Genomic DNA, 13,362 nt, shown 5'->3' on the forward strand with positions numbered 1-13,362 from the left:
TAAACTTGATTTAGGGAGCATCTAAGATAGGGTTAATCTCTAGCCATTAACCACTGTCCCATTAGGAAGGGTTTATTTATTAATTTTCACTTTAAAAGAATAAAAATACCTGATGAAAAGCTGAAAATCTGGAAAGGTAGTTTAACGGACAAATGAGTATAGTAAGTAGAGGTAATAACTGAGTTCACCACTAACAGGGTCTCCCTGGTGGTATAGAGGTTAAGTCTCAGCAATGTCACTGCTACAGCCTGAGTTTGATCCCCGGCCAGGGAACTAACTCACATAGGATGTAGCAGACCTGTCCTGCTCTGCCCACTGCTTCCCTCAATAGTAGATTTCAGTAGATTCTGTCCTGCTCCCCACTCAGTCTCTGATGAATCTTCTTACCCCACGCCTGTATCCTTGCCTACTCCCCTGTTCTTCTATGCAAAAATAATCTTTTTAAAAAATGTTCATCATGAAAAGTTCAGGTCTGCATTTTGCCACACAATTGTCCCCTTTTACCTAATTTATCCATCCTTTTCTCTTCCCTTTCTGGTAACCAGGAATTGACCTTATAGTCTAAAAGCTTCTTGTATGTTATACATATGTTTTTGAAATGTGATGCATTCAAAGTATCTCAGTATCCACTATAATATTTACCATCTTCCTCAGTCAAGATACTTAGAGGTACACTCCGAACACCTTCGCCTTTGCCTGTACTGGCAGATACCTCAATCATATAGTGGGTATATTTCTTCAGTCCTAAATTGAAATAAAATAGGTAAGCTGAAACTTAAAAAATTGTATTTAATAATATGCAAGAAGCAAACTATGAAAGCATTCTTAATAGTCTTCCAAAAGTAAAAACTCAATGACCATATAGTTCTTTGAACAGTAATGGTATAATGAAGAAAAAATGATACAAGGTGATGTTAAGAAAGGGTTGATGGAGTATGTTCTTTCATGTGACCTGCAATAAACTCCTAGCTTACTTAACCAAACTGGCAGAATTGTCATATATGTGTAGAACTAATCATACTTCACTTTTATGACAAGATAGTTTGTCAATCTCAATATAAATATACACTCAATATAAATGCAAATATTCAATATTTCTTTTACCTTTAATGTTTAGGGTCAAAGAGGTTGTATTTATAGTTCTTTCTTCACTTCCATTACTGTTCTTGAGATAAATTGTATATTTTTGTATGATCCCATTGGGATTGCTTGGAGGAAGGAATGATAGCATAACCTCTCCAGAAGAAATATTTTTGTAAGTAATATTTTCTGGTGCACTACCAGGCACTGAGGAAAAAAAGAAAAATATAAATACATAAAACAAGTCCATCCTAAAAAAAATCTATTCTGCTGAAGTTTTTACCAAATACATACACACACCCACAAGCATTCATTACAGTGTGAATGTAATACAAACCCTAAATGGTAAACTACACCTCTTAACAACTGCGTAAGTCTGTAATATCAAAAGTAAACCTGTACAGGGATTCTACAGATAATACTTAGGACATTTTTATGAAAAAAAAATTGAGACTATAGTATTTGAAACTGCCTTACAATTGCAAAAAAATGCAGTTTCAAGAAAGAAGAGTAAAAGAAACTTAAAAATTCATTAATAAAAACAATAATATATAAAAGCTTAATAGATTCATTTTGGTTTACCACAAGGCAAGGTACTTTTCCTTACTACAGCTCCATATTATGACCTGGCAAGAACATGTCCTAAGGCATCAATACAGAAAACATAAATTTTTTTGGAACTGCTAATGTTTTCACATATTAAATGTAATAGTCACAAAATGACTGTGTACTGTGTACATACATTCAAACACTTCTGCATACTATGAAAACATACATCTTAAACTGAATGACTATCTAAATTAAAAATATTAAAACTTGGGCCTTTCCTGGTGGCACAGCAGGCTCAGCATTGCCGCAGCCACTTGGCAGTTTGATCCCCCTTCCCGGAGGTGACCCACGTGGCCAGCGGACCTTTCCTGTCTCGCTTGCTGCTCTCCTCAGCAGTGTATTTCACTGGTCTGCCTGTTCTGTGCCCCATTCTGTCTCCGGGGGAGGGGTCCTCTCACCACCTCTGGCCTGTGCTCCAATTTTGTATCTATCCATAAATTCATAAATATTTTTAAAATATATTAAAGCTACACAAAATTACTTTTTTTTTAAGGAATTGCAGCACTGACAAGTTAGAAATCTGAGATGGCAAAAAATATATATTTTTAATTAATCAAAGTTTAAACAGGAATTCTGGGGAGGAAACTAGTGTGAAAGGCAGCTTTGCTTTGAAAGGCACTGGTCAGTCCTGATAACTTCGAGTTTCTGTATTTATAGTTTTACACAGTTCCAGATAAAACTGAAAGCTGGTAGTAGAATGAGGTATATTCTTGTATATGGGACTAGAGCCCTAAAAGGATACAATTTCAACCAGTTTTGAATAATTCTAATGTGCATTTTGAATTCTTTTGCAGAAGCACAGACTTCAGCAGGAGTGGTATCAAGTGCTCACTCTAAGAGAGTGGGGAGTAAGTCGATAAATTCTATTTTTCATCCACTCCTTTGAATGAAAAGTTGGAAAAGACAAATTATGAGATTTTGAAGCTTCAAACCTATCCTTATAGGCATATGTGATCTAAATCCATGCTACTGGTATAGCTTGAAGAAAACTCTGCTTCAGAATTTAAATTAATATAAATCTGCAGCCCTGAGCTGCTATTTCTCAAAGCAACTAGCAGAAGCAAATATAAATTCTCTCTGAAAAAAGTAAACTTCAACTTGGGCCACATAAATTTCCCATAAAGTTTCAAGGAATATAAGCTCACTGATAAAAATCACTAAACTCACAAGCAAAATTAGGCACCAGTGAAAAAGCAAACAAAAAAAGGTACAATTCTGTCTCTGTCTTCCCCTCTCTCTCTCTCTCTCTCTCTCACACACACACACACACACATATCACACATCAGAACTATTCACACATTAGAATTAAAATTATTACACTTAGAATTATTCAGAACTGGTTGAAATTGTATTCTTTTAGGGTTCCAGCTTCATATATAGTAATATGCCTCATTCTACTACTAGCTTTCAGCTTTATCTGAAAGCCTTTAGATAATTTTATTATTAAAGAATAAAAAAGATAAGTGTCAATATATTTCAAGATATCAAATAGGTTTGAAAATATGAGCAAAGATTTCTTTAGATGATTAAAAATATAAAAAATAAAGCAGATTTGAAGATGTAAGTCCCTCTAGACAGAAATGCAAGCGAATATAAATTAGAATTCTTATATAAAAGATTTAGAGACAGAATTTCTTAAGTAGAATGGTATTAAGAAATTCTCAAAAATGTAACTCAGAGAAAGAAAACATGAAAAATATAAAATAGCAATTAAACGAGAGACTACACTGATAGGGAAATGAGAAAAAATATTTTATGTAAATAAAAGGCTGATAATTGTCAAAATTATTTGAAAAGATATCAAATTTGTAGTCAAGTAATCCCAATAAATTCCAGGTAGAAAAAAAATTAGAAATTTTAAATTTATCAGATCATTGTGAGAGTATAGAATACCAAAGAAGAAATCTTAGCAGCACAGAAAGACAGATTTTTACTTAGGAGTGACAACTGACATCAGTTAAAAAATAACTGGAATTCCATATTCAGAAAAAATAAATAAATAAAAATACAAACCCATTCAGCAATCATCAATATATCCTCAGTAAATTAAACTACAAAGAAAGCACTTTTGGCAGAAAAAGATTTGCAGATGAAAAACCACAGGTACAAGATAGTGGTTCAAAATTGACTTTAACGTAAAACACTAACAATGACTAATTTGGGGGCAATATTATATAAACTAAAAATGCAAACATCATTGCTATGATATAGTCCTATCATAACATTCTCTCCTTTCAAAATAAAGAGTTGAACTTTTAATTATGAATAATAAAATGAATATAAAAAATGAATATAAAAAATGAGTATAAAACAATGAATATAAAAAATGCTAATACATTCAGTAAAAAAGAGAAATAAATTTCAGAAACTTTGGATGCAGTTCACTGTTTCCAGCTGCTACTTATTTTGAAATATTGTGTATTTAAGGCAGATTTTCTAAAAAAAGTCAACCAAAGTATGTTAATATTTCTAAATATGTGGAAAGATTATAGCTATATTTTATGTATATACATCTATAATATGACTATATTTTCTAGTACTTAATATGCCTATATTTGTTTTTGCTGTTTTTTATTTTCTTACATTATTGTTCATTGCTGTACAGTATTTGGTTTCTCCCCACAGGTATAGTCCCATAAATATCCCATTTCCACATCCCCTGTGAACCATCACGATGGGCTCTTGTGCTCCTTCCATCCTTATGTTGATCCCTTTTCCTCCTTCTGCCTGCTTTAAGCTTCAAATCGATCATTGCCTAAAAGTGTTGTCTCTTTATTTTTTTTTTCTGACCCTTTGTTTGGTTTCCCTATAGTCATCCTATAAGTGACACCATCTGATATTTTTCTTTTCCTTCTGCCCTATTATACTGAACATTATCCCTTTCAGCTCCATCCACATTGTTGTGCATGAGTTTGTCACTCTTGATTGCTGAGTAGTATTCCATGTGTATGTGTGTGTGTGTGTGTGTGTGTGTATGTATCTATATCTACATATACTTGATCCGATCATGTTTGTAGCATTTAGATTGTTTTCATATCTTTACTATTGTAAATAGTGCTGCAGTAAACACAGGAGTGCAGGTATCTTTTTTAATTAATGCTTTTGTGTCCTTTGGGTTATGAATCTATATTATGATGCCTTATATAAGACTTCCCTTATATAAGACCCCTGCTATCCCTTTCCAAACACCCCAACCCTCTCTAGTTTCTTAAGACTGTTTAAGAAACTAGTTTTCTCCACTGAGAAAAATCTTCAGTTACTCTGGATGTTTTCTTATGCTCAGTGAAATCTGGGACCTGCTGAGCATATTGCATCTGAGTACTCTTGGGTAAAAGTCATTTGTTTTTCTCCCATCATCCCCCAAACCCTTGGGTTTGAGAGTGAAGTACTTGTGTTTATTGCTTCAATTTGCCACATACTGATCTTTTCTTTCTTCTTTCTGAAGAAGCCTGTGTGCTACCCATCCTCAGAGCAATCAGATTATCCCTGACATTTCCCCAAACATCATAAAAGTCTTATGTTCCCAACTAAAGTTCTCATTTTAAATCACATTTCAAGTTAAATTCTTATATTCACTTAAGGTTTATTGGCCCTGCCTTAGAATCCTAAAATTAAGTTCCTACCACAGAAAATACAAATGCAAATGAAAATTACCCTTCTTCAGTACTCCTTAAAAGTTTACATGTATGTAATAATCCATAAATTTAAAAAGATTTATGAGGGCCCTCCGTTGTGGTGCAGTGGGTTAAAGCACAGCACTAAGAAGTTAAAGCCACTTCAGCATGAGTTCAATCCTCACATGGTGCAGCAGACCTCTCCTGACCCGCCCACTGCTCCCTCATCAGTCAGCCTGCTCTGTTACCCACTTTGTCTCTAGTGAATTCCTCTCACCATCCCTGCATCTCTGGTCTGTACCCCAGTTCTGTATGCGTAAATAAATATTTTTAAAAATATTTATTGATAATCATTAAATAAGGTGTTCTTGATGCTTGGTGTCTTAAATATTGAAGCATTTAATAAGTATTCATGAATATGATGATTGTTTAAAAACACAACAGGATTTTTAAAAGCTTTTACTTTCCTGTACAAAGTCCACACAGCAAGTATCACAGCAATGATGAACAGAAAGATATCAGATGTATTTTCAATTTACCAATTTTATTATGGCTTCCAAAATAGCCTGCTTTTGTGAAGGGAAGGAGTTATATAATCTGATGGGTTTGGGTTCCAACTCCACTTTGTTATTTATCAGCCAGGTGAATTTATTCAATTAAACACCTAACAATTAATAATAACTTTAGGAGGATGGCAATTTATTTTCTTCTATGTCACTATATTCCCTGTAGGGCTTTACACATTATAAGTATTTGTCGAAATGATAAATCCAGTTTTTCATTAGGCAATGAAGATAATAATGTCTTAGTGTTTTATTCTAGAAAGAAAAGGGCAACTTTTGTGAAAAATAGCAGTCTGTGCACTTTACAGGTGTTTATAATATGTTTGTGCTTTTTTCTTGATCCAGTTAAAATAAAACTAGGTATGGCAAATTACAATAGCTATAAAAGTAATGAAACCTATAGTTTAATATCAATTTGATTTCACTATAACTGTTGATTATTAGAAGAAAATGCTCAATTCATTATTCTTATTGCCACAATTATAACTATTGCCATTCCCTATGGTCCCTATGGTCATCATTGTGTAATGTCACTTCATTAATTTCTATGAACAGTCTCTGGAGGACAATTCTTTTGCTCAAGGGCAAGCTGCTTGACAAGAGTCCCAACCCTCAAAGTCAGGGACAAGACCTGCAAGTAGCATCCGGCTGAACCATGTGGAATTGCTGATGTTTGGCCACTTGTAGAACAGAAATTCTACAGTTAGTGAATATTTCTTTTTTGTAGGGATAGGCAGTAATTACATTTAGTCCTTAATAAGAAATAAGAATAGGCCTAAAATTGATGCCTCCAGTCTATGATTATGAACACAACCGACAATGATTATCAGACAAAACGCTTTACCTTGTGCAAATAAATTCCTGGATCACACACACAAATAACAAGGGGCTTCAGATAACACAGAATATAAGCAATCCAGTAACTGTTGATCATGTTTACTTCATCACTCTCCAATACTAAACAAACAAATAAAAACTTACCTGTCTCTGCAGTCCTTACAGAGAGTAAAGAAGATAACTGATTTCCATGACCAACTCTGGTATAGGACCTTACAGAAATGTTATAGAGGGTATATGGTCTCAAGTCCCTTAAAGTTATGTTTGTTGTTGAAATATTCCTTACAAATAAGTCTTCTATATTTTTATAGAGCACCTCATAAGCAATAATAATCCCATTGGGTTTCTCTGGTGGTAACCACTTCAAACTTATTTCAGATGCAGTAACATCAATTATTTCAACACCGTGTGGTGGGGATTCTGGTTCTGGAGGAAGAAAACAAAATTTTAAATACATGTATTTTGTCATGCTTATTGCCTCAGGCTCTAAAAGCAGCACAAGGTAGATGACAATAATCACGCAACACTACTTGTTGCTCTTTATTAAAACTACACTTGACAGTCTTACCATCTTCCGGAGTTCTCACAAAGATGTCATTTTCTTCAGACAGAGAACTTTCACCAACATGGGTTGAGGCTGTCACTCTCATTTTATATTTTGTGTATTTCTTTAACCCTATAAGGACAACAGTCAATTTGTTTAAGTTCTTTAAAATAATAATCTCGGTTTAGTGCCATTTAACATAGGATGAATGAAAATAATTTATTTGGGAGACTGACTCTCTAAATCAGACTCAGAATCCCAATGTCCCAAAGTTCCTTGTGCCGGAGAGCTTTTCCATATTGATGATGTTTTGTTTCTTTCCTAAAATATTATTGCATAATCTGAGCCTGAAAAATACTTTTTGGCACTCTGAAAGGAGTATCGTTGATTTGACACAAACACCATCCCCACTGAATCATTGCAGCTGATATTCTCACCTAGTTCCTAAATTGTCAATAATGAACTATTTCAATGTAGCAGATAAACAATGCTCTGGGTGAAGTATATGCCCACAATACTTATGAACTTGATGTTTTATTTATTTTCAGATAAATATAATTAAAGGAAAATACACTTCATTTATTCCTGCACTATTTTGTACTTTTCATGATACCCACAGCAGCACAGCAGATCTGAAATGAAGCAACATGTGTCCTGCATTGTAGAAAACATAGAGAGAAGCCTACTTTCTACAACAATAGGTAGCAAAAGGAAAAAGTTGTTCTACCTGTTATGAGAAAACTGTTTTCTATGGTCATCATCTGGAAGGCTCTGTTTGTATCCAGTTCCAATGCATAAATTGTATAATGAGTTATTTTTCCATTAGGATATTCTGGAGGATCCCAATATAACAAAATAGATGATGAACTAATATTTTTATAATTTATAGTTTGAATGGAGCTTGGCACTTGAAAGAAGAATGAACAATTAATATGAATGAATAAAATGAGTTCCAACTTTCAGGAAATGCATGCAGGTAATTATTTCATGGGCATCCAGACTCACCTTGCTCATGTGTCCTAACATTGAGAACCGTTGGTGGTCCTTCTCCCATGATGGTGAAAGCAGATACACTAATCATGTGCTCAGTGAAAGGTACAAGTTTCCTGATAACGTAAGACAGCTGTTCAGCTGCAATGTCAGTGATATACTGATTCCTTGTAGTTCCTAGTTGAAATGAGTGTTTAATGGGGGAAAAAATGGTGTTTTGCTTCAGAATAAAAATTACATTTGCTTTAACAGTGAAAACTTGAACTTGATTTTACAGTTCAATAATCTGTTCATGGATTTTTTAGGGGAATACAAATATATAATTATTAATACATATACTAAATACTCTAAAAATATCTATGACTACTTCATGCTCATATTTTTTCTAGTTTGTTATAGTTAGTCCTGGAACATATTTTCAGAAAATATAACTTTCTAAAAGAGTGGTTAATGATTTTGAATGGCAATACAGACAAGGCAATTACATTAAATTGAAATATAACAACATTGCTAGAATGAAATTTTTTTTTAATAGGGGGATTTTTATTTGCACTAAAAATTCATCGTATCTTTATTAATCCAAACAATACATTAAAAAAGTGTACTTAGATAACACAAATATGGATTTTGTACATTAGATTTTTTATTTTGTATCAATTAAAATTTTAATTTAATTTAGAATTTATATTACTAGCAAGTCAATTATCAGGTAGGCCAAATTTTATTATTTAAGGAAACATTTGTGTCCTAAATGTGGGCCTCTTTATTTCTAGTGTTACTCTTAGTCTTCTTTGCCCAAAAAAAGTATTAGTAAATAAAAGTGTACTGAATGTAATATGACATTTTTGACTAATTCTACCATTCTGTCTCTGTAAATACTATAACATTTTAAATTTGGTGTGATATGAATTCCAAGAGAGAAAAGTCAACAACAAAAAAAATCCCAGTTAGCACTTTGGAAAACCAAGAGCTCACTGAGATTTGTGTCATCTAGCCAAATATTTGCAATTTGCTATATATGACATTCTTCTTTTAGAAACAGTAAGATCCACTGACCCTGAAGAGCAAGTGTATTCACTAATGACATCACCACATCATTGGGGTCACCTACACCTGTTTATCCCCCCTGCACTAGAGTTGTAACTTTCTGACCTATTTACCTTTAGTGACATTTGAAAACCTATTAGTCAAAAGCTACAGAGAGTGTGAGGCCTGTAAATGATTTGAAGATATGTTAATCCCTTCCCATCACACCTGCTTTGGCAACTGTAATAACTGATTGTCTATGCAGCTTGGTCAGAGACTCTAGGGTGCTACTTTCTCTAGGAGGAAGGTCAAATGGGTTAGGAGGGGCCAGCTCCTGCCTGTGTGGCATTTCCATTTGTTGCATGAGGTTATCCAACAGTTAAAAAAGAAAAAAAAAATTGACTCCGGCCCATGAACCATCAATAAATGGGTGAACTCTAAGTTAGGGTTCATGTCTCCGTAGCTAGTACTAGAGACTTAACTATACTTCATAAAACACAAAAAAGTAAGCAAAAAATTGTACCTACCAACATTTAAATGTCGGTCTTCAGCTCTATTCCTTGCAGGAAAGTTAAAATGCGGATGACTGTTATATATAACAGAAGCAAGAGAGTACAGGTCGGATGACATCTCAGCGGATCCCTCAAATAACCCCACCATTGACTCTAAGTTCACAGCTTCTGGATTCATTAGGCTGTTTATATACTGTAATTAAATAAAATTATTTGCAAAGACCAATTGCAACACTGATGCTTAGGAAAGGCTTTCCTCAATTATATGTGTTTTTTTTTTTTAAAGTAACTTTGAAATTCCTGCTTTTTTAAAATATAAATTTATTCCTATGACTACTGTCTCTTTATATTCTCATCCTCAGTTACCAAAATCCTGCATCATTTGAATACATCAAGATCTAAGATATTGATTCCTATATCTTAAGAAATCAATATTCCATTCTAAGATGAAAGAGATACTTGTTTCTGATTTGAATTAATATCTTTATGGTAAAACTAGACATTCTTAGGAAAATTTTCAGGACAAAAATATTTTATAGCTAACTCCCAAATAGAAGTTTCAGGTATACTGCTTTATTAAAAGCTTTTAGTGTTGCTTTTTTTTTTTTTTTAACTTTGGGGTTTTTTTGTTTGTTTGTTTGGTTTTTTTTGCTTGTTTGCTTGTGTGTGTGTGTGTGTGTGTGTTACACTATCGGTATGTCCTTAATTGTACATGATGTGTGAGAAGTCTGTGTTCCAGCTGCATATATGTCAGTATTAAGAGTTTATCTCTGAGTGAAGCTACAGCATGAACAAAATTGCACCACAATAGGTTTCAAATAGGGGCTCACGGCAGATCTACCCTAAAAAAATATTTTAAGTAACTGTGAGTGTTCCTGGATCCCCTAACGTACTTCATACATGTCAAGTTCACCCAAGTTGCAGATATCCAAGTTAAAACATTCAGAGCAATTCATAGGTATATATAATTGAAGTTTTGTTGGGATAATAGGATGATTTTTTTTTTTTTACTTCCCCACACAGCATAATTGACACAAAACAACAAGGGATTCTTTTGGTTAAGTAATAATAGGCAATTTATGTGGATTGCTGATCTTAGCGATAGGGATAAACATTAGTCAGTGAAAATATTGCTGAGACTTAACAATAAATACCACTTGTTGAGTTCTGGCTTCTAACTAGAACCTACTTAACCAAAGTAGACATCGAAGATAATCAAGGATATGTGACTATGGTCTGGGTATTAAATGATACTAAGAATAGTCATAATTTTGTGAGTTGTGGGAATAGAATTATTGAATAAGTGATCATGTAAATGTGTTTGAGAGAGCTGGGCATAGTGAGGCATTTAGGTAGAAAGCAATGTGAAATGTGGGACTTATTTTAAGACATGTCTGTAGTAGCCACAACCACAGGAGACATCTGGGACAAGAATGTCAGAATTTTCTGTTGGTGGACTTTTGGGGTCTCATTATAGTTGTTATCTACATTTATATCTATTTGAAATTTTTAAAAATAAAATAGTTTCAAAACAAAAAGCATTTCAAGAACTATTCTAGTTTTGATTAATTCCTACTCAAGTTCTACTGCAAAATTATTTCCAAAACTTCCTTGTTAAAGTAAAATTACTTGAATTAGACTCTATCCATGTTCTCATGCATTCAGAATATATAATTAATTTATAATATAAGTTCATTTACTTATAAATTTTAGTCATTTAATTATCTTATATTTTTGGATTATTTTCATTTCTAAAGTCAAAAATAGGTTTTCTATTCCTTATCAACAAAAAGTACTTAGCATTTAAAAAAAATAGATGCACAGGACCAAGTCTCAGGAAGGAAAGAAATTTTAAAGCAATTAACATATTTAACTATCTAAAATGAGAGTTCATTTAAATATCAAATTTTCTGAGACAGAAGTAGGGAGAATCAAGAAAATCCTGTTTTCCAAGTGATATGTAAACAAAATTACTAAATCTTCTTACATCTTTAGAAAGGAAAATACTGTGACAAAAGCAGGAGGACATCTATAAGCTCTACTCTAAAAATTCTGTTATAAATAATTCTGCACAGGAACCTTATATGGGACAAGTTAAAGGTCTTCTATCTTCCTGTGCTCATTTCAGTTCTGCCTCCATAGGGATATCAACAAGGGCATGAATCACAAACACATAACTCAGATATGTTCTCCTATTCCAGTCAATGGTTTATGCCCAGACTACACAGCTGTTTCCACTATCAATCAGCCACCCTTTGAGAATCTACTGTTGACAAAACACTATACAAAGTACAACAGGGATGTACAAAGAAATTCCCTCTGAACTATGACTTTGGATCAAACTTCTCAATATTTTATACTCCATGTCACACAGATTCTTGCTAGTCAAACCATAGCATCCCATCAATTAACTAAGCTAAGCACTTCTGTTGACAATCTACCATTTCAATATAAGAATAGACCTGGGTAATTTGGCTGAATTGCTCCTACATTTTGGGGTTCATTGGAAAGATCTGTAGGTAATGCAATTATTTGAATACCAGCTTCCTAGTGATCCAAATGTTACTAATAATTAACAAATGCTCCAAGTTATAAATATTTCTCACACTTTGCCTTTTTAAAGAAGCCATTAAGGTGACATCACCAAGATGATAAAGGGAGGTAGGTCCTTTCCTGGCTTCCAAATGGGACATGTAACAAGTAGCTAGAGGGACTCTACACACATCCTATGTCTTGAAGTGCGATGAAGCATGTGTTGCACCCCATAGACCAACACAGACTATATCAAAGGGGACACAAGAGATTCATGTTTCATTGGACAAGAGTTGGGAGAAGAAAAATGCCCAGAGGCTGTGGTCTGAGCATGTGACACTAGTGGCAGTCTGTCCAAGCAGGGGCCTTTGGGAGATGAAAGCACAGACAATGTGAAGACACACACTCTCTATTCAGGTGAAGGCCATTCAGAGGAGCTGGAATATTCCTCATATGCCAGCACCCTGGTAAGGAGGTGACAGAAGGACCCTGATATGGAGAGCAACAGAAAAGGCATCCTTGACCACAGTTCCTCTCCCTTGTCCCCTGGGAATGATCCTGCCCTTGTGAGATACACTGAAGGTGAACAGATGGCAGAATCTCAGATCTGGGACCTCAGAGAGGGAAGATATCAGGTTGCTATCAAGAATGGACCCTAACCCTCTACTCTCTGTGCCTCATGTTTGCAGCAGCAGTTGGATACCTCCACATATCTCCCTATGTCACTGACAGAGCAATGGCAAATACAGACTTAAATATAAACAGAAGAATTAGAGACCTAACATATTGTATAAAATCAAATAAAGTCACATCACTACTTTCTGGAACAGTAATAGTTGTTCAACTCTCTAAGTTACTGATTCATATATTTTAAAAAATAGGAAGAAAATTTACAGCAAATTGGCAAAACAAAAACAAAAAAACATATGGCAAAATGAAACTTCTAGGGAATATGACATCACCAGGATAGGATAACTTCTAGGAATCCAATCACAAAGGTGTGTATATTCATGTATATTATATCTCCTTAACACACAGAGAGTTCACATTTGCTG

At 34.0% G+C, this 13,362-nt stretch overlaps 1 protein-coding gene across 1 annotated transcript in view; it reads right to left on the minus strand.

Moving 5' to 3' along the window:
- Positions 1-13,362, minus strand: part of PTPRQ (protein tyrosine phosphatase, receptor type, Q) — a 156,842-nt gene that overhangs the window by 118,454 nt on the left and 25,026 nt on the right. Inside the window, exons 10-16 of the mRNA XM_004675857.1 lie at positions 9,791-9,968; positions 8,253-8,414; positions 7,975-8,154; positions 7,272-7,379; positions 6,848-7,129; positions 1,105-1,287; positions 643-744 (exon numbers count right to left, since the gene is read on the minus strand). Coding sequence (XP_004675914.1) covers positions 643-744; positions 1,105-1,287; positions 6,848-7,129; positions 7,272-7,379; positions 7,975-8,154; positions 8,253-8,414; positions 9,791-9,968 — 1,195 coding nt within the window. The remainder of the gene's footprint in view (positions 1-642; positions 745-1,104; positions 1,288-6,847; positions 7,130-7,271; positions 7,380-7,974; positions 8,155-8,252; positions 8,415-9,790; positions 9,969-13,362) is intronic.

This window comes from Condylura cristata, unplaced genomic scaffold (genome assembly GCF_000260355.1).
Source record: "Condylura cristata isolate star-nosed mole 26May11 unplaced genomic scaffold, ConCri1.0 scaffold00004, whole genome shotgun sequence".
NCBI classification, from domain to species: domain Eukaryota; kingdom Metazoa; phylum Chordata; class Mammalia; order Eulipotyphla; family Talpidae; genus Condylura; species Condylura cristata.